The sequence below is a fragment of the Schistocerca serialis genome, chromosome 5 (assembly GCF_023864345.2).
Source record: "Schistocerca serialis cubense isolate TAMUIC-IGC-003099 chromosome 5, iqSchSeri2.2, whole genome shotgun sequence".
NCBI lineage: Eukaryota > Metazoa > Arthropoda > Insecta > Orthoptera > Acrididae > Schistocerca > Schistocerca serialis.
Window position 1 is genome coordinate 267,598,744 of NC_064642.1, and position 22,273 is coordinate 267,621,016.

Below are 22,273 nucleotides of genomic sequence, written 5' to 3' on the forward strand. Positions count from 1 at the left end.
TAAAACAAAACAAAACAAAACGTAGGTCTCCGCCATACTTGCTGCAATGGTCATCTGCGGTAGTACAGAACCTGTAATATTATTGGGCTTCCCGTCGTATGAAAGCTGTGAGTACCCTTGGGAAGGCATTCACCTAGCTGTGTATTAAATGATCAACTTATGAGATGAGACCTATTCTTTGAAAGACATTTGTTGTACATAATCACGTAACTGTAAAGATGCGCATCTAACGCGAACGCTAATATATCGATTGTGCAGTCAAAGAAACATTTTACAGAAGCTGAACTGTGCGTTCCGCTTCAACTTAAATAAAAAATATGACGGTAAAAATCCTTTGTAGATCTTCAGATTTTATCGTACTTCTGCTTGTAATGCGAAAGCGTAAAGAAGGTCGTCTTTAAGCCATAAAAGTGAGCGGTCTTGCCAGCGTGCAGACAACAGTTATTGATTAATAAATAATTGTCTCGAAGGAAGGAGAAAAGTAATGACTGTAATTTGTGACAAAAACGTGAACCAAGAAGTTAGCACAGGACAGGCTGAAATCTGATCGCACCATACAGTCAGAAAATTACTTATGTAAGTTATGCTGTTTATAAATAAGCCCTAATTGCTTGTGAGAATTATTTGAATATATTTAGTTTTTACCAGATTTCTTATACTATACTTTTTCTTTATTTTTTTACCTCCATGTCATATTATTTTTATAAATGTCAAACAGCCTTTACTACAGCAGAGAATACTGCGGCATCCTGGTCGTAGACAGAAGGGCGCTCCTTCTCTCTATACAACTCACAGCTGCCCCATTTATTAATGATTTCATTTGCAAATGCAATTTGTGTATTGTTCATTGTTAAGGGTCCCTTAGGTAATTATAAAATTCATACCAATTACGTAAAGAAATCCGGGTTGTTCTTTGTTTGCGTAATCAAAAACTAGCCTCATTCTGACAACGATCAGGAGCCGACCAGAAGACGGACGTCTTCCACCGCTTTCGTGTTTCCTGTGGCAAAGTTGTGGCAAACTGGGAACACGACATTCTAGTATATATAATTATCAGATTAAAATTGGATAAATTGAAATACACTTAATTTATTTTTCTTCTGTTATCATACTAGAAACCGTGATCCGTAGCTGAATATAATGGGATGCCGTTCATCAGCAGCCATTTGTGTTGTCCTCTTGGCAGACTTCACATAGGGCAGTAACTCCCTACTCCGACTGCTGCTAGTTTCAGAACCATGGCGTGGCATGACAGAGAAACTTTCAGGGAGTCCATTACCTGTTACTGACAGGTTCAGTTATGAAGTGGTTACGATGTGCTTGGTGCACAACCTGACTATCCTCCCTTGTGATTGTCAGATGTGGTTGAATGGAACCTTGACGACGAATATGCATGCCCTCATGTCCCCATGAATGCCAACATTGGGCCGAGTGGAGTGGCCGCGTGGTTCTAGGCGCTATTTCACCGATTGCGGGGCCCCTCCAGCAGGACGTTAGAGTCCTCTCTCAGGCATGTGTGTGTGTGTTGTTCTTAGCATTAGTTAGTTTAAGTAGTATGTAAGTCTAGGGACCGATGACCTCAGCAGTTTGGTCCCTTAGGAATTCACTCACAAAATGCCAACATTGGGCTGCTGCCACATCTGAATGCCCCATAAATCTAGACATTGCATAATTCGATCTGATGGTCAAACGGAGACCCACACTGACGTGTCCATCTCTGTCAGACGTTCACAGCATACGAGCATGTGGCACCTCTCCGTCCTTTCATTGATCACTCAACATATGATGCTTCTCAAGTCCCCTTACACACCCAAGGTCTGGCAATAACACTAAATGCTAACAATACTAATGCACTCTCCTGGTCGTTCTGTCTCTCATAGAGAATAGCGACTCTATTCATTTACGTACGTTCCCATCAATGCTATGTGCATGTATGAAATTACATTGACGTCCGACGATATCTTCTGGGTGCTTCACTTTTTCAGTCAAGCAGTGAACGTACGGTAATACGCGATTGTTACTCATAAAGTTTTAATTACCATCTCGAGAATGTAAAGACATGTAAGTAATTTTTTTGTTTGTTTACAGACATAAGTTTGCAGTCATTGTATAAATTGGAATCCTCTCGGTACAGTACTGTTGCAGGCCACCATAGGGCCAAAATAAAATGGCACAGTCCATTGATAGTATGGAGTATCGTACGATAATTTGTTTGCAGCAGAAGAAAGGTTACAGCTGTGTGAGGGCACATTTCTGACGGATAAAGAAATCGTCTAGGTTTACGCTACCGCCGAAAACGAATTATCGCACAACACTCTATTGACGTTCTATGGTACTGTGACACGGGAATTCAGTGTGTACCAGGACTGCATAAATGTACCTGGAAACAAAAAAGAACTTGTTAAGGAACTTTGCTTTTCGGAGATGGCAGTTAAATATTTAAGACTCGTGCTCATGTGGATTCAAAACCAGACAGATGGCAGAGGATCCTAAACTGAGCATTTTGAGATAATAAGGAATGGTAATCAATGAGTAATTAGTTTCTGAACTAGCTGGTAGCGCTAAGGTGCTGTGTAACGAGCATCTGTACCAGAAAATACATTTATTCATAAAAACGAATCAGGGCAATTACTGTATAAATCATTTATTGTTTGGCACATTAGAGCTTCAACGTGTACAATCAATAGGGATTTAACTTGTACAATATTACATCAGTTAGCCTCAAGCTCCCGAGCGTCTCAGCTCCCAACTGTATTGGACACACAGATATATACTAAAACAGAAAAAAAGAGTATTCATTAGCCAAATTACATGCTAATGGAAGAGAAGGTTCGGTCATCGGCTCAGGTCAAGCAGTGAGCCATAATTACAAAACATTATAAAAACAGTGGACAATAGTACAAATATGTACAAGTGCAGATCAAGAAAAGAGACCCCACCGGTTACAGTAACGCGTCTGGGCACGAATAATTAACTTGTTGTACAAGAAAATTTCAAGGCATGGCGCCCAACTGATATCCATTAGTGAACAATGACAGTTCACTTTACGACTGATTTTCCAATCAACTTTCGACTTAAAAATGAGGCCGGCCGAAGTGGCCGTGCGGTTAAAGGCGCTGCAGTCTGGAACCGCAAGACCGCTACGGCGCAGGTTCGAATCCTGCCTCGGGCATGGATGTTTGTGATGTCCTTAGGTTAGTTAGGTTTAACTAGTTCTAAGTTCTAGGGGACTAATGACCTCAGCAGTTGAGTCCCATAGTGCTCAGAGCCATTTGAACCATTTTGAACTTAAAAATGAGAAACAATGAAGAATGTATCAATAAATTAGAACCAAAAGGCCCAGATGGCTCCCAGTAACGGAATATTTTACCCAAGCCAGCGCCAGCAATACTCCAAATTACACATCGCAATCGAGCGCCAATCAATACAGAATGTTTATATCACCAAACGATAAAACTCATAATAAAGTATAACTTGCACTCTTAGAAATTCGATAAAAAAGGGTGTATAAATACAATTAGAAGCATAATACTTCAGTGGCCTCAGCTAAGGCAAGGTTATTGATCTTGTCGATATGCTTAACGCATGTGTCAGACACAACTCGCAGTCTTTATTAATTATCTAGAATGCAAAGGGGCAAACACCACAATCGCACAGAAGCGCAATGCAATTGCTCGATTCAGCCTGTGTTTTCACAGGGACAAACAGCAGTGGCGAAGCACGGCTGTCTTGCAATTTGAGTGCCGTATTTTCCAGCCAACTAAATTTGGCAACGCAGACCTCCACTCAAAGTACGACCGTTTCAGGCAGGTGCTCACAGTTTTCAAGATGAACGTAACTAACATTCACAGCTGCTCGATGGCCTTCCTATGGTCCGTGCTGAGCAGCAACTGAGCTGAGCAGCGCCAGAGAGAAGATAAAACAACGCAACAGCGCACTGGTACACTGAGCAGAGCGTTGCTTGGCAACTGGCAGGGAAGTTACATTGCGCCGTTGACTGCCTATCGAAAGCGCACGCGGCTCACTTTCTTTATTTTTCTGTATGCCTTAAAGATAATGACATCAAAGCTAGCTATAATCGGTTTAGAGCTGCAGCCCTTAAAACTCCCACCCCCTATTCTTTAGAGAAACCCCATTTACGAAACAGCGTCAAATGTCTGACTACAAAAGAGTTACTGTCTTAAATAGGTGACGTTAAGCACATAAGAACGACCAAGCTTTGAAAATGTTTGAATTGCGAAGTGCTCTTATCATTAACAATACTCTGGATAATTTGTAGTCAGTTTTAAGCAAAAGATAGTTTTCCAAACATGTCAACATTTATTTATTACTCCATATCTCCTGAAGTACGTGCCGCACAATTACATAATTTTGCAAGTATGTTCAGTGGATTGCCGGCCGGAGTGGCCGAGCGGTTAAAGGCGCTACAGTCTGGAACCGCACGACCGCTACGGTCGCAGGTTCGAATCCTGCCTCGGGTATGGATGTGTGTGATGTCCTTAGGTTAGTTAGGTTTAAGTAGTTCTAAGTTCTAGGGGACTTATGACCACAGCAGTTCAGTCCCATAGTGCTCAGAGCCTTTTTTTTTTTTTTTTTTTTGTTCAGTGGATTATGCGAATACTGTCCGCAAATGTGTTACGAATAAAGTTAGTAATAAAGCAGTAATTAATTAAACCGTCATGTCTGATGCGTCAGTTTTACTGTATGAACGGTGAAAATGTAGTAAGCGGTAAAATTTTTTACTTTGTAATTTTGGGAGATATGTCAGCAAGAAAAGGTTTCGTAGGGATTTGAAATTATCTGTAAAGTTCGTTGGAAGTTGTTAGGTGGTAGCATTATAAAAAACTAGATGATTAAATCAACAATCACTCTTCCTGAGAACCATTTGCGACTGGAACAGTGCTACACAAAGTATCATCCGCCGCACATCAGAAGGTGGCCTGCGAAGTACAGATGTAGAATATATTATCTGATCACAAGAATGCGGACATCTATTAGTGCACATTTATGTGGGTTGTAGCCATTCTTCGTCTTTACGACAGGTCTAACTCTGCTGGGGACACTTTCAATGAGGTGTATGAATGTCTGTCGAGGATTGGCAGTCCATTCTTCCTCAAGTGCCGAAGCGAGACAGGTCAGTGTTCTCGGTATTGGGGTCTGGAACGAATCCGACATTCCAACTCTTCCCCAACGTCCGTCAGTACACTCGGTCTGCCTGGTATTGGTTTAGGTGTGGTTGTTCCATCGCGTTTCCACTTCAATCACACCACCAGCAGAAGGCTATAATTGCGGTATCGTCTATGATTTTGTCAACCACGCACGGCATCCCGCGCGTGGCACACATCTCCAAGTAAGAAAATACACCTACGAAAAAAATTCGCAAGACCAAAAATAATTATTCTACAGTAATGAACCTCCAGAAATACATTTTTCCAGGCAACATATTTAAGACGTTAACACTGCAAGATCAGTAGCTGATGTAACCGCGAGAAGTCATTGCAGATGTGAAATGCTGGTACAATAATAACAGGTGTAACTGCCAGAATGTTGAATGTAAACATGCAAACATGCATATATTGTGTTGTGCAGGTGCAGGAAGTCAGTTTGTGGGATGGAGTGCCATACGTGTTGCATTTGGTCGATCAACACATTGACATTTAATACTGTTTGTGAGTGACGCTGGTGTTGTAGTCCGATGATGTTCCATATGTGCTCGACGGGAGGCTGCTCTCGTGATCGAGCAGGCCAAAGAAACATGTCGACACACTGTAAAGAATGTTGTGTCACAACAACGGCATGGACGAGCTTTATCCTGATGGAAAACACCCCCTGGAAAGCTGTTCACGAAAGGCAGCACAACATGTCGAATCAACAGATTGACGAACAAATATGCAGTGGACTAACCAGTAGAATGCTCCTGCTGTCATGTAGCACTCCAGACCATAACTCCAGGTGTAGGTCCAGTGTGTCTACCATGCAGTCAAGTTAATGCAGGCCCTCAGCTGGCTTCCTAGCCAATACATGGTCATCACAGAACCAGATTTCATCAGACCTCCATCCTGCCCTCCTATGAACACTCGCTTGACACCCCTGAAGTCGCATATGGCGATGGTTTGGGGTCAGAGGAACGCACCCTACAGGCGTCTGGCTCGAAGCTGTCCTTGCAGTAACAGAATTGTAACAGTTCGTTGCGTCACTGTGGTGTCAACTGCTACTCGGATCGCTTCAACAGATGCAGTGCGTTGCACCAGAACCACATTCAGAAAACGATGGTCTTTCCTGTCGGTAGTGCCACGTGGCCGTCCGAACTGTAGGCCTCTTGCGGCTGCACATTCTCGTTCAGACTAAATGAGGTTCTGATAATAGCGTCATTGTCGCTTTAAACTTGACTAACTTGATTGACGTCAACCCACGACGTCCAATTTCAAAGGTAACTAACGCTCACGACCGTTACAGTGCATATTTAAAGCAAACCTGATTTGCATTCTCATAGTGGGCTACTAGCGTCACTCGTATCCGACTGACGCGAAATTTGAAGAGACGTCATCATTCAGATATAAAAACACGCCCACCAACTTTCGCTTATCTCACAAAATTCCTGTTTTTTTTAAGCCATCAGTGTAATTTAAACATGCTGCCAGCGCGAACAAAGCGTTTTGCAGTGCTCTCGGTCTTCTTATTGGTGGCAGTATGGACGCTTGCGACGATACCCAACGGTTACAGCTATGCAGTTGCACATCCAAACAGCAAATCATTTGCGACTTTGCTTGATATCGCTCATACCTTAGGTACCTGGATTACGCAGGGTTTTGTCTGAAAAATAATAGCTCAATATGGTCATAGAGTTGAGCTGCGCACATCTGCTTTCATACCCCGCAGCTAATACGCTGCAAAAAATAACCTGTAACTTTGATACTGCAATCCAATAGTCTGTGCAGTGACTAGAATTGCGAGTTAATAAAATACACGTAACTGTAAAATAAAAGATAACTGAATAATTTAATAAAGGGATTCTATATAAACAACTGTAATTGTTGTAGACGACAGAGAATTGTGTTGAATAAAGTTTATTTGAGAAAAGGCATCTTAAATAAACGGGAAGTGGTCCTGCGATATTCAGTTAAAATATAGACAGAAAATACCTTTACCAAATGCTGTAACGTTACGCTGAGAGCCTTACGAAAATGGTAGCAAAATCCTCAAACTGAGTAGTCATCAAAAGTACGCGAAAACTAAGTTAATTTCGTGATCCTAATACGCGAATGATTCACCAGCTCAAAACAGTTCAGAGTTCAACATGATCAATCACAAACTAATACATATGATGCAAAGAGCAGTGACTCACACTCTATCAGTTCTAAGATCTGTAAATCAATCAAGTAATGAAATTTGAAGTCCTGCTACGGAGCATATTTAGACCACTCGAAATGTAGTACCTTCAAAAGCTAAAGTTTGGTAGCGGTCATTCACTGCCCAGAATCAAACACCTCCACGATCAAATATCCCTCGTTACTACAGGCAGGTCTGCCTCCTTCCAGACTCAACACAAAGTGTGCAGAATCGCTTCCTTGAACTCCTAACTCGAGAAAATGCCAGTCTACGCTTGACTCCCGTAGTGTTCCGCTACTGTAGACTTTTCTACTGCCTGTAGGCCGTCACTATCAATAATACATCGTTCTTATGTGCTACAGACATGATATGATTCATCTTGACCACTTTCCCACATTAAACTAATATATTACAACAATACTTAAATAATGAAATGTTATAAACTTTCTGTCATATTACAACTATTTAAATAAAGAAGTGTTATAAACATTCTGTCTCACTGATGCAGTTTACAAGAATTATAAATAAAGTCCTGTGCATAAATAAATATGCTAATGTTAAATAATACAGATTGTCATTAAGCATTGTTTAAACAATTATTCACTCCTTCTTTGTGGAAGCGTCTTTTGGTTCTCTTTCCAATTGTAGTGTGCGCTAACACATGTGACTGACGACTCTCGGATTTGCGCAGTTTTTTAATAGCACTTGGAATCAATATTTAAATAAAGTTACTGGCAAATAGTAAACTGTTCATTAAATAAAAACACAAACATGATGGAACATGAGGTAACGGTTCTGTTTTCATTTGCTGTGTAAAAATGGAGAATCTGATGTTCTGACAATCATCTGCATAGTAATGAAAAAGATACAAAAGACGTCGTAAATCATACATAAAATAGTTACGGATGAGTAACTTCCTGGAATAATAGCTACAGTGCAATGCTATCATCTGAGACATGGTATGTTGAAATCGCAAAATCGCATGAAGCGGTTCAGAGGTTCGTTGTGTAAGTATTTATTCATTATGAAATATGAACTTCTGTTGTTTTATAGAAACTGAAATGTTGTTGTGCCACTGGCTGTTCCCGATTCTTCTGAGATCGTACAAGTATTCAGATTCGCTTTAATGTGCAACTGGGACTGACTATCAGAGTTGCCCATCTTTAAGATCGTCTGACACTCCGCCATTTCCTGGAGCATTACCTGTTGCACAGAGGCTGCGAGCGTCAGCCGTCCAATTTCCCAGTGTTGTGGTTTAGCCGTTACCGGTGACACTGCTCGCCTCTGGATGTGGCTGGCCAGAAATTGCCAGCTGGCCAGACTGGCCACGCCGCGCCCTGTCCCCGTTAGTGTTCAGCCGTGCAACGAATTCATCTCTCCTCAGTACTAGGCCTAGGTGGACAAATAACTCACCTACGTACTAGTAACGCAACGAGGTCGATATGAATACGTCAGGCCAGAGAGGTTTAAAACATTGTCCGAACGTTTTTTTTTATGTTGATAATCAGTGTGACTTAGAAGACAATGCAGCTATTAATAAGGTGTGCCTACTGTGATAAGTATTTCTGCTTCCAGCATATTATACATTATGGACATGATCATGCCCATTTTTCAGGAACTACCAACAGTCCATTTCTTTTTACCTCCATGACTGAACATACAAACGATTAAAAAAGTGCAATGTAGTTGATGAAAGCAAATACTATGTGCAAACTTGTGATTTAAAAGGGGAAGTCAAATAAAAACCGAACACCCACCACAATGAACCAAAGGAATGGTTCCATTGAAAAATAGTCATTACACAAGCTAAGACTTTTATCCCACTAGGCGACGAGACGGCCAATTCTTGTTTCATAGAATGCGTCAGCCGCTGACAGATCATAACCACAGCCTACTCTTGCACTTCCTCGTCCGACTGAACCGAAGCCACGCATGTCTTTCTTCAGGTCACAGAAGAAGTGAAAATTAGAGGATGTGTGAATAGTGGTTATCATGCAACACGATGACTCCGCCCAACATTGTTCCTGGGCGATTTGATTTCATAGTGAATCAGTTTTTGGAAAGTGTCTTCATGGCGCTGTGCTCTGCTTGTTCTTCCACTCTCGTGCAAAGATCCCTGCCGTCGAAGAAGGTTATCGTGACCTTACCGGAGCTTGTGTGAACAGCTCGGGATTTCTTTTGTGGTGGGGATGTGGGATGCACCCACTGTTGGCTCTACCTTTTACCCTCTGTCTCTCGGAATGCTGTCGTACGGAATAATGCTGTTGCATGGTTTGCATGATAACAGTCGACTCGCAAACTGCCGGTCGGACGAAGGCTATACTTTAGCGATTTGGTTGAGAAACGCAGTAACATCCTCCGTATAGCGCGGATCTTTCACCGTGTGATTTTCACATCCTCGGCAACCTGAAGAAAGACATCAGTAGACGTCAGTTTCAGTCGCACGAGGAAGTCCAAGAGTTGGCGCGGTCGTGGATGCATCAGCGACTGGCACATTCTATGAAACAGGAACCCCAGAGGTATAAACATCTTAAAGCGTGCGGTAATTACTGTTGAATGAAACCATTCCATGGTTACGTTGTAGCGGGAGTTTGTTTTTCATTTGAGTGCCCCTCAATATGTGCAAAACTATTACATGTAAACTAAAACATTTTTGCAATTGTGACTGCATCTTGCATCAACTCTCTGGTAACACTAAGATCAGAGTGTTTAAAAAGGTCTTGTGAGGAGCTTACATTGGCAGTCGCTGCTGATAACTGCGCCTCTTTCCTTTTCCGATGCAGGTTCTGCCCAGCTGCAGGTCTTTCTTCCACTTGTGCTCCTGGTTGCGGCAGCGGATGAACTGCTGCGAGATGTTCCGGCTCTTGCCCACTGAGAATGGCTACTGCTACTCATTCAATACGGTCCCCGCCAAAAGTTTTGGACAGTGGTAAATAAACAGCAGCTGCACGGTAGAGGACGGATTTTCACTTATGTGCATGCGTTATACAAGGTGTTAGAGGCATAAGGGCAGATATTTCTACTGATGACTGAGCACCCTGTATTGAACAACATTACTCGATTATTTACCTCATTTGCAGACTGATAATTATAGCTATTATGAACAGTGTATTTTTAGGTTGGTTAGTACCTCCAAGTACGGGTGGCTCAAGCAAGCCATTAATGCTTATTTTCCACTGGGTAGCCTATCAGGTACTGAAGTGTGGACTCGTGGACACAAAACAGTCTACACTAACACGCAAAGTCCACTTCGTAACGCAGTTACGACAGTACAGAAAACATCAGATAGTAGATTACGTGACGTGTTTGCTCTAAGACTACTGGACCTAGAGAAAAACGACTAGCAATCTGAAGTGCGTACATTAAGGTACTAATTATCACAATATCTGTATCTATACCGTTACACACCATGTTCTAGATTTTCAACGCTTCTCTCTTTTTATGGCCGCTAAATATTTCTTTTTGTTTAGTGCTTTTGTTTTGAAAATACCTGCACATATAAAAGAAGCTACATGATACGACCCTGAAAACTCATGAACTCTTGCACTTGTATTGTATCTTGTGTACTGATCGACCGAGCAATTAAGCCCGCATCTCGTGGTCGTGCGGTAGCGTTCTCGCTTCCCACGCCCGGGTTCCCGGGTTCGATTCCCGGCGGGGTCAGGGATTTTCTCTGCCTCGTGATGGCTGGGTGTTGTGTGCTGTCCTTAGGTTAGTTAGGTTTAAGTAGTTCTAAGTTCTAGGGGACTTATGACCACAGCAGTTGAGTCCCATAGTGCTCAGAGCCATTTGAACCATTTTTTTGACCGAGCAATTAAAAAAAAAAGAAAAAAAAGAAAAGAGACCACGGGAAGCTATGCAAATGAAATATAGTAAAACGTCTGAATTGTTGAACACGTTTGTATGATAAACGTATCTGATAATCAGGTACAACACTGGTGATTTTCCCAGTTCGCTTCCAGCACTCAAAATCACAGACTCCTGAGAAGCACTCATGTTAGAAAACCTTTTAGAGTATAGATGTGGAGTACTGATGTCCATATGCTTCTTGAAAATTGACAGGCGTTGTGATATCTTAAGAATGCTGGAATAGCCAGAAGGTGAGAGAGAAATATTATTCCCCTTCGTGTAAAACTTGCTGTTTTTCTCGTTATTTGATTAAGTTGACATGCATAAGAAGCATTAAGTGTTCATTACTATAACCTGATTTTATTTTTGCTTGAACTTATACTTTTTCTTCTTTGATGAAATTTGTACCCTGAAAAGTTTGAACTACTAGTTTTTGTCCATTTCCTCGAAGGAGTATGTCCAGTTATTCTAAAATGTTGTTTTATATGTCATATGTAGTTTGATTTTTTGGAATAAGGAAAAAACGCTCGAATATTTTTCGGTTCAATACACACCGCAAAACAGGGGTAAAAAAAATGATTGAAATGGCTCTGAGCACTATGGGACTTAACTTCTGAGGTCATCTGTCGCCTAGAACTTAGAACTAATTAAACCTAACTAACCTAAGGACATCACACACATCCATGCCCGAGGCAGGATTCGAACCTGCGACCGTAGCGGTCACGCGGTTCCAGACTGAAGCGCCTTTAACCGCACGGCCACACCGGCCGGCCTGAGGTCATCAGTCCCCTAGAACTTAGAACTACTTAAACTTAACTAACCTAAGGACATGACACACACCCATGCCCGAGGCAGGATTCTAATCTGCGACCGTAGCGGTCGCGGCGTTCCAGACTGTATCGCCTAGAACCGCTCGGCCATCTCGGCCGGCAGCAGGGGTCATTTGAGTGCATTCCGAAGCAGTTATGTCATCAGACATGACACCTACAAAGGAAGCTTTTCTAATTTCCGTCCTTACCTCTTTATGGTATATTTGTAGTAGGCTGTCAAGAATCTAACTCAGAATGGCCTTAGAAGCACCTTTGTAGGCTACACTGTTTTCTAAGCGTGTCTTCAAATCTGAAGCTAGTTTAGATGCAAAATTCATTAATGCTCTCAATATATCTGGATTTACTGACTCGTCTTTCATCACATCCGCATTGTGGAGTTTTAAAGCTACCACACACACACACACACACACACACACACACACACACACAAAACTGCAGTCTGTTACACGGTGCAGACGCATTAATGTAACCACCGCCGCATTCGACGTCAACGTGCAATAACCACGTACAGACGATAGGTGGCAGCAGTGGCAGCAATGGAAGGTACATAAAGCGTGTCGGAGGTACACGGAAAACAGTGCAGTCGTCGTCACAATGCGGAAACTGCGTGACTTATCATGGTCATCGGCTTTTGGGCCAAGGGTGACAGCATTCCCGAAACAGCTGAGTCTGTAAATTGTTCGCGTGGCACCGTGGTTAAGGTTCACGTTGCGTGAAAAAACCGCGTTATCCAAAACCGGCACCGAGGCAACTGTGGTACACTATGTGTCATAGAAGACAGGGGTGAAGGACAGCTCCGGAGATGTATATGGGCGAATAGACGTGCAACTGTTGAGCAACTGACTGATCAGATGAACCAAGTGGCTACCGACAGTGTCCCCTCAACGATGGTTCAGCGAAAGCTGCTAAGTACTCGTATGGGCCTCTGCAGAAAGCACCTTGTTCGTGTACCAATGCTGACTACTGTTCATTGGCGACGAAGGTTGCATTCTGCACGCCAATGCCGCTAATGGACGTCCAGTGAGTTGCGACAGGTGGCCTTTACAGCTGAATCACGTTTTATGTTCCATCGGCGTCTACGGCATGGGAAGTCTGAAAGCAAACATCTCGCAACAATCATCGGAAGGATCCAGGCAGGGGGAGAGAACGTTACAGCATACCAGACCTTCTAGCCACACGCATCCTGAGCAGACAGAGAGCGTCACGATGGGTACAGGGATTAGTTACCACAAGCCCGCTGTAGCGAGACAACAACCTCATAATTCACCAAAGATAAACACAAAATATACCTATTTAAAACAGCAGACAAAAATTTCTTTGACGTCTTTCTAAGAGACAAGCTCCAATCCTTTAAAACTATGTTATGATGGATCAGATGTGACTCAAAGAAATAGCATTGATGGTATTGATGAGCTTCATACCAAGAAAATTAATAACAAAAGGAACAGATTCGCCATGGTACACAAAACTGAAACGTTCTTTTATTGGTGCGGCAGGAATTCACAGAAGGGCCAAGCACTAGGTTCAACTTCAGTTGTGGTTGACAACATCTAGATTTATTTCTTGGAAATATTTAAACTTTCCCTTTGCAATAGAATGAATCGAAAAGCCAGTTAACAACAGCCAAAAATCACAGAGCGCCAGAAGGGTTTGAAAATTTGCTTTGAAGTTCATCTCATTTAAAAAACACTTTACGATAAGATCAACATCAATAGTCAAACAGGGGGTTTAGAACTTACTTTAAAACTCTCTTAAAAAATTTACAACAAGATCAAAATCAATAATCACCAAGTACCAGAAGGCTTAGGAATTGCTTTAAATTTTTAAGTACTGCTCAAGGTCAAGATCAATACAGAGCCTCAGAAGGCATAGAAATATTTCCATATGGTCTCGCGGTTAAGGCGCTCAGTCCGGAACCGTGCGACTGCTACGGTCGCAGGTTCGAATCTTGCCTCGGGCATGGATGTGTGCGATGTCCTTAGGTTAGTTAGGTTTAAGTAGTTCTAAGTTCTAGGAGACTGATGACCACAGAAGTTAAGTCCCATAGTCCTCAGAGCCATTTGAACCAATATTTCCACAAAGAAAATAAAAAGAACACCAACAGAAATAGATAAAGATATTTCACAATTCTACTAAAATAATCAGAGTAAATGCCTCGCTTCAAAACAACTGGTGGCTACCAGGAGTACAACAAATGTAAAAACAGTGACAGGAAGCAGGCCTGTAGGGACTCAAACGTTTTGTAAATTCGAAACAATTCCAAATATCAAAAAAAGTTTTGCGTCACCCCGGTTCCCAGAATTCCTGAAGATAGACGTTGACAGTGGATATTGTATCATAGTCACAGTCCCTCTGACTGTTCTGAGTTGTCACTAAACCCGCTCAAAGATGTAAACAACCATGCAAGAGCAGCGTCTATTAGACGGAGGGGGTCCAACAGCCGATCAGTTCCAGTCATTCCACCAGGAAGGAGGTACACGGCTCGTGTTGTCTGTAGTTCAACCATGCATAGACGGTCAATCGCGTGGTTCGATCGAGTCCGCATTGTTACTTTGTGCCAGGAAGGGCTCTCAACAAGGGAATAGTCCAAGCGTCTCGGAGTGAACCAAAGCGATGTTATTCGGACATGGAAGAGATACAGAGAGACAGGAACTGTCGATGACATGCGGTGGTGGTGGTTAGTGTTTAACGTCCCGTCGACATCGAGGTCATTAGAGACGGAGCGCAAGCTCGGGTTCGGGAAGGATTGGGATGGAAATCGGCCGTGTCCTTTCAAAGGAACCATCCCGGCAATTGCCTGAAACGATTTAGGGAAATCACGGAAAACCTAAATCAGGATGGCCGGAGACGGGATTGAACCGTCGTCCTCCCGAATGCGAGTCCAGTGTGCTAACCACTGCGCGATGACATGCCTCGCTCAGGCCGCCCAAGGGCTACTACTGCTGTGAATGACCGCTGCCTACGGATTATGGCTCGGAGGAGCCCTGACAGCAACGCCAACATGTTGAATAATGGTTTTAGTGCAGTCACAGGACGTCGTGTTACGACTCAAACTGTGCGCAATCGGCAGCATGACGCGCAACTTCACTACGGACGTCGATGGCGAGGTCTATCTTTGCAACCAAGACACCATGCAACGCGGTACAGATGGGCCCAAAAACATGCCGAACGGACCGGTCAGGATAGGCATCACGTTCTCTTCACCGATGACTGTCGCATATGCCTTCAACCAGACAATCGTCGGAGACATGTTTGGAGGCAACCCCGTCAGTCTGAGCGCCTTAGACACACTATCCAGCGAGTGTAGCAAGGTGGAGGTTCCCTGCGCTTTTGGGGTGGCATTATTTGGGGCCGACGCACATCGCTGGTGGTCATGGAAGGCACCGTAGCGGCTGTACGATTCGTGAATGTCATCCTCCGATCGATAGTGCAACCATATCAGCAGCATTTTGGCGAGGCATTCGTCTTCGTGGACGATAATTCGCGCTCCCATCGTGCACTTCTTGTGAATGCCTTCCTTCAGGATAACGACGTCGCTAGAGTGGCCAGCGTGTTCTCCAGACATGAACCCTATCGAAAACACCTCGGAGATATTGAAAAGGGCTGTTTATGGACGACGTGACCCACTCACCACTCTGAGGGATCTACACTGAATCGCCATTGAGGAATGGGACAATCTGGACCGACATTGCCTTGATGAACTTGTGGATAGTATACCACGATGAATACAGGCATGCTTCAGAGCAAGAGGACGTGCTCCTGGGTATTAGCGGTACCGGTGTATACAGCAATCTGGACCACCACCTCTAAAGGTCTCGCTGTGTGGTGGTACAGCACGCAATGTGTGGTTTTCATGTTCAACAAAAAGGGCGGAAATGATGTTTATCTTGATCTCTGTTTCAATTTTCTGTACAGGTTCAGGAACTCTCGGAACCGAGGTGATGCAAAACTTTTTTTGACATTACAGTTGCCTATTTTCTCCTCCCTGAATCAACCCTTAAAATTGTGCGGATCGGAAGGTTTAATGCCATCAGATAGTTACTAAAATACACCAAGTTAAATTCTATTGCAAGTTTAGTTCACCACACATACACACATATAAGCATAGGTTGGAACATAAATAGTGGCAACTACACTCCTGGAAATGGAAAAAAGAACACATTGACACCGGTGTGTCAGACCCACCATACTTGCTCCGGACACTGCGAGAGGGCTGTACAAGCAATGATCACACGCACGGCACAGCGGACACACCAGGAACCGCGGTGTTGGCCGTCGAATGGCGCTAGCTGCGCAGCATTTGTGCACCGCCGCCGTCAGTGTCAGCCAGTTTGCCGTGGCATACGGAGCTCCATCGCAGTCTTCAACACTGGTAGCATGCCGCGACAGCGCGGACGTGAACCGTATGTGCAGTTGACGGACTTTGAGCGAGGGCGTATAGTGGGCATGCGGGAGGCCGGGTGGACGTACCGCCGAATTGCTCAACACGTGGGGCGTGAGGTCTCCACAGTACATCGATGTTATCGCCAGTGGTCGGCGGAAGGTGCACGTGCCCGTCGACCTGGGACCGGACCGCAGTGACGCACGGATGCACGCCAAGACCGTAGGATCCTACGCAGTGCCGTAGGGGACCGCACCACCACTTCCCAGCAAATTAGGTACACTGTTGCTCCTGGGGTATCGGCGAGGACCATTCGCAACCGTCTCCATGAAGCTGGGCTACGGTCCCGCACACCGTTAGGCCGTCTTCCGCTCACGCCCCAACATCGTGCAGCCCGCCTCCAGTGGTGTCGCGACAGGCGTGAATGGAGGGACGAATGGAGACGTGTCGTCTTCAGCGATGAGAGTCGCTTCTGCCTTGGTGCCAATGATGGTCGTATGCGTGTTTGGCGCCGTGCAGGTGAGCGCCACAATCAGGACTGCATACGACCGAGGCACACAGGGCCAACACCCGGCATCATGGTGTGGGGAGCGATCTCCTACACTGGCCGTACACCACTGGTGATCGTCGAGGGGACACTGAATAGTGCACGGTACATCCAAACCGTCATCGAACCCATCGTTCTACCATTCCTAGACCGGCAAGGGAACTTGCTGTTCCAACAGGACAATGCACGTCCGCATGTATCCCGTGCCACCCAACGTGCTCTAGAAGGTGTAAGTCAACTACCCTGGCCAGCAAGATCTCCGGATCTGTCCCCCATTGAGCATGTTTGGGACTGGATGAAGCGTCGTCTCACGCGGTCTGCACGTCCAGCACGAACGCTGGTCCAACCGAGGCGCCAGGTGGAAATGGCATGGCAAGCCGTTCCACAGGACTACATCCAGCATCTCTACGATCGTCTCCACGGGAGAATAGCAGCCTGCATTGCTGCGAAAGGTGGATATACACTGCACTAGTGCCGACATTGTGCATGCTCTGTTGCCTGTGTCTATGTGCCTGTGGTTCTGTCAGTGTGATCATGTGATGTATCTGACCCCAGGAATGTGTCATTAAAGTTTCCCCTTCCTGGGACAATGAATTCACGGTGTTCTTATTTCAATTTCCAGGAGTGTATATATTCACAACCGACACAAAAGAGTTACATGTTTGCACCTGTTACTGTCCTTCAAAGTAGTCACCAGCGTTGTGTAGAACCCGTAGCGATGTGGAAGGCGTAGTTGAGAGAGGCCTACTGCGGTCCATCACTGTCACTTACCTCACCCCCCCCCCCTCTCCCCCCGCTTGCAGCGACATCGACGCGTGGCGTCGGGGCGACCCCTCGTGCCGGCTGCTGTCGGCGGCGACTGCCGGGGTGCGGTCGGCGCTGCTGGTGGCGCTGGCGGCGCAGGACCCAGGCGACGCCCTGCCCGACGGCATGCAGCGCGACGCCGGCGTCGGCGTCAGGGTACGTCTTCTCATCGACGGAGCACACCCTAAGGTCAGGGGACTTGCATTTAATAACTTAAAGAAATCACGAGGAATCTCGATGGCTGGATGATGATTTCAACCACCAGTCTACAGAAAACGAGTCCTATCTTACCATTTATGCTGTACTCTTCCTCTGTTTCAAGCGCCCAACACTCACAAATACCTGAAACTATTAAAATAGCGCATTACCTATATCCGTAGTCATTGTTGCATGTGAGGAGTCTTTGTACATAAATGGCCCCAGAGATCCGCTATAACACAACTGCAATACCTTATTTAGACAGCTCATATGAGAAACCCACCTCCCCACCTATTCCACTACATTGACACACTGAAATACATATTCACCATCTAATCTTTCTCGAATATCACTTCAGCTTCACCCAAGCTACCACTTTCGTAATAACGAGCTAGCTGCATGGTACGTACACCAAATGTCAATCAAACATAAAAAAAGTCCACCTGTCCAACATTAATGTCATGGTGTAAAATTCACTATACAGGGTGTAAATTTTAAGTTGACAAACCAGAATAACTCGAAAAATAAGCTTCACAAGAAAAAATGTGTAGAATCCAAACTTGATTATTTTCGAGGGGGACATCTGGTGCCGCTAAAATTAGTCCGCCACCCCAGCCCTCTGGGGGTGGGGTGGGAGGCAAGTTTAAAATTTCAAATCGGAAACCCCATTTTTTTATTGCAGAATCAGATTCTACATAAAAAAACTACGTACATTTTGTCTGAAACATATGTTTTGATTCTTGGTAGTTGGCGCTGTAATTCAATAAAATCCATCTTCTCATTTTTGCGTCCAAAATGGTTATGGAGTCAGTTTATTTAGTTAATGAGTTTACTCGTTAGTAAGTAGGATGTCTGGTTAGTTAGCTAGTCATATGATTAGATTGATAATTGTGTGGCCTCACGACCACGAAACAAACAAAGCTTATCCGAATCTGCGGAACAAATTCATATTTGGGTCAACATTTGTAAAACTCTAATTCTTCTCTCTCAGACCCCGAACTTTGGGGAGAGAGGGAGAATTTTAGTTTTAGCGAATCAAAATTTACAAAGTAAATAAGTATTTTTATTTATCCGTAACCCCTTCCCACGCAAAAATGAGAACATAGATTTTCTTGAATTACAGCGCCCACTAGCAAGAATCAAAACAAATGTTTCAGACAAAATTTACGTAGTTCTTTTAATGTAGGATCTGATTCTGCAATAAAAAATGGGAGTTTCCATTCGAAATTTTGAACTGGCCTCCCCTCACTCCCAGGGGGCTGGGGTGGCGGGCTAATTTTAGCACCAGCAGATATCCCCCTCGAAAAAAATTAACTTTGGATTCTACACATTTTTTCGTTGAAGCTTATTTTCGAGATATTCTGGTTTGTTAACTTAAAATTTACACCCCGTATAACAATAAAAGAAAGACGCATCATGAAAGAATTATTAAAATGAAACGGAAATCGGTAGCTGTGATGTACATGAACAGACAAAAAAAATTTATGAGTTTCAGAAAAATCAGATGATTTATTCAAGAGAAAGAGCTTCACAAACAGAGCAAGTCAATAGGTCCACTTCTGGCACTTATGCAAGGAGTTCGGATTTACGTTGACAGTGTCGTTGAATGTCCTGCTGAAGGGTTTCGTGCCAAATTCTGTCCAACTGGCGAATTAGAGCATCAAAATCCCGAGCTGTTTGGAGGGCCTTGCCTTTAACACTTCGAACGTTTTTCGTTTGGGAGAGATCCATCGACCTTGCTGGCCAAGGTACGGTTTCGCAAGCATGGAGACAGGCAGTAGAAACCCTCGCCGTGTGAGAGGGCGTTATCTTGCTGCAATGTAAGCCAAGGATATGGCTTGCTGTGAAGGGCAACAGAACGGGACTTAGAGAATCATCGACCTACCGCTGTGCTATAAAGTGCAGCGGATGACAACCAAAGGCGTCCTGCTATGAAAAGAAATGGCACTCCAGACTATTGTTCCTGGTTGTCGGGCCTTATGGCGGTAGATAGTCAGGTTGGTATCTCACCACGGTCCGGGAAGTCTCCAGACTTTGAATTAAGCCCCGGTGACCAGTGAAGACGTTTCTTCTGGCGCCCCAAGGAGGGGTGAGTAAATAACCCACTAAACTATAGTTATATTCAAATTTCAACAGGTTCTGAAGTAGGAGGAGTGAAGCTGTCTGTCTTTGAAATATAATACAACTGCAAGTGCCAACACTGTTAAACTCAATCAAGTGATGAGGAAGGGAAATGCAGAATCAACAAGAAGGAAGCAATTAATTCATCTTACTTCCAGTCATTTCGTATTTCTCCTATGGTGTTAATTGACAAAAGAGTTTCCAATGAATACCCGTTTATGATCTGCATTTCTTCTTGGTGTAGCAATTTTAATGGCCGGTAGTGTTTGGGCCCTGGAGGAAAAATAGGTTGCCATTACTCCGCTGACAATCAAACACCTGATAGAAAATGTCCCCGGCGGAGTTCATGCCATCATGAAGTTCAAGTGTTGACACTCCACATATTAGCGTCCACTAACAGATCTGCAGATAGTGTTGATAAGATACAGTCGTGCAGAAAAGGCTTCTGGGTGGCGCACTGGTTGTATGCTCCCCTTGTGACGTCACAGAAGACGTCTGGAATTTTATTGTTCTCGCCTATTGACGCGCTGACCTATCCAACAGCTGCCCTCACAGTCGTGGATGCGACCCCGCTCTGTCCGGCAGGTGGTGGTGCACTCGCCGCTGTCGTACCCGGACCCGGGCGCGCGCGGCGCGCTGCTGTCGCCCGCAGCCGGCGGCCCCGTGCTGCGCTTCAGCGTCACGCCGCAGGTGACGCACGCGGCGGACGGCGTGCGCGGCGTGTCGTGGCGCCGGCGCGGCTGCCTGCTCTCCGACGAGTGGCCGCAGCCGCACGAAGAGGCCGCTGGCGGCGGCGACGGTGACGGCGGCCGCCGCGCCTACGACGTGCGCCTCTGCCTCGCGATCTGCCGCGGCCAGCACATCCGGCGCCGCTGCGGCTGTATGCCTTACTTCTACGGTACGACAGCCCTTGTTCATCTATTCACGTGGACATTTTAGGCTCACTTTTAGAACGTAAGCGCCAGTGAACGGTAACCAACAGATGCGGTGTCCTTCTGTAGTGTGACTTCCGATGCTTTTTTTTTAAACTCACCGGAGCCTTTATTCCGAAGACCCGAAAGAACTGAGACATATTTCAGCCCAGCCAACACTAGCGCAACGATGATCATTATTTCTTTGTTTTTTTCACTCAGATACCGCCGTCTCTCTTTGTAACAATGCAGACTGTGATCCACTGTCTGGTTTTACTATTCAAACACCTTTCCTGCACATAATTTTTATCGTATGGTAATTGGACACCCCAACGTGGTGATGCAACAAAACGCCACAAGTACACATAGTTTGCCTACTGTATGTTTCGACCATTTCCTGACAGCAGTGTTGTGACCCAGAAAGCTGGGGCCACCTTGCAGACGGGAGGCGGGGCATAGAAGGCGTCAGTGACATAGTGGCATCTGCACTAGCATTCATTGCGTTGGTGCACAAGTCCGTACCGTATTTCTATGAGTTTAATAGACACAGCATATATACATAACAGGGGTTTCAGTCATCAATAATATATTCTCCTTCAATACTTAAAATAGTCTGCCAACAAAAAAAAAGAAAATGTTTCAAATGGCTCTGAGCACTATGGGACTTCACATCTCAGGTCATCAGTCCCCAAGAACTTTTAACTACTTAAACCTAAGGACATCACACACATCCATGCCCGAGGCAGGCTTCGAACCTGCGACAGTAGCAGCCTCGCGGTTCCAGGCTGTTTACAATGAATGGCAGCAATAATAGCTTCACCGTCGCTGTTCCACCAGATGTGTAACATTATCTTTTGTCGATCTGCGCAGTTCTTTGTACTGGGAGCTTCTGATTTTTTTGGGCTCAACTACTCCTTTCTTTTCCTTATTTTAGCATAAAGACACCATTTCCCGTCGCCAGTAACGATCCGTGTAGGTCAGGAGCCAATCGATGACGATTAAGCAGAGATACTGTATCGCCACCTGCTTATGTTTGTGATTTTGGCTTAGAGCATGCGGTGCACATACACCTAATTTTTTAATCTTCCCCATTGCATGCAAATGTTGCACGATGGTTGAATGATCACAGTTCGTCACATTTGCCAGATCTGCAGATCTGGAATACACTGACGCGGATTATTTTTGATTAATGATTTCAAACGATCTCCATGAAACCCCGAAGGACTCAAGCATGTGGAGAATCACTACTGTCAAAACTATCCAGTCTAGAACGAGAAAACCATTTCCTTGCCGTGCTTTCTTC

At 44.6% G+C, this 22,273-nt stretch overlaps 1 protein-coding gene across 1 annotated transcript in view; it reads left to right on the forward strand.

Annotated features, from left to right (window-relative positions):
- The window catches only part of LOC126481894 (uncharacterized), an 85,084-nt gene extending 64,086 nt beyond the window's left edge, over positions 1-20,998 (forward strand). The window contains exons 4-6 of the mRNA XM_050105852.1: positions 10,113-10,258; positions 17,740-17,896; positions 20,603-20,998. Coding sequence (XP_049961809.1) covers positions 10,113-10,258; positions 17,740-17,896; positions 20,603-20,998 — 699 coding nt within the window. The remainder of the gene's footprint in view (positions 1-10,112; positions 10,259-17,739; positions 17,897-20,602) is intronic.
- Positions 20,999-22,273: the final 1,275 nt, after the last annotated feature.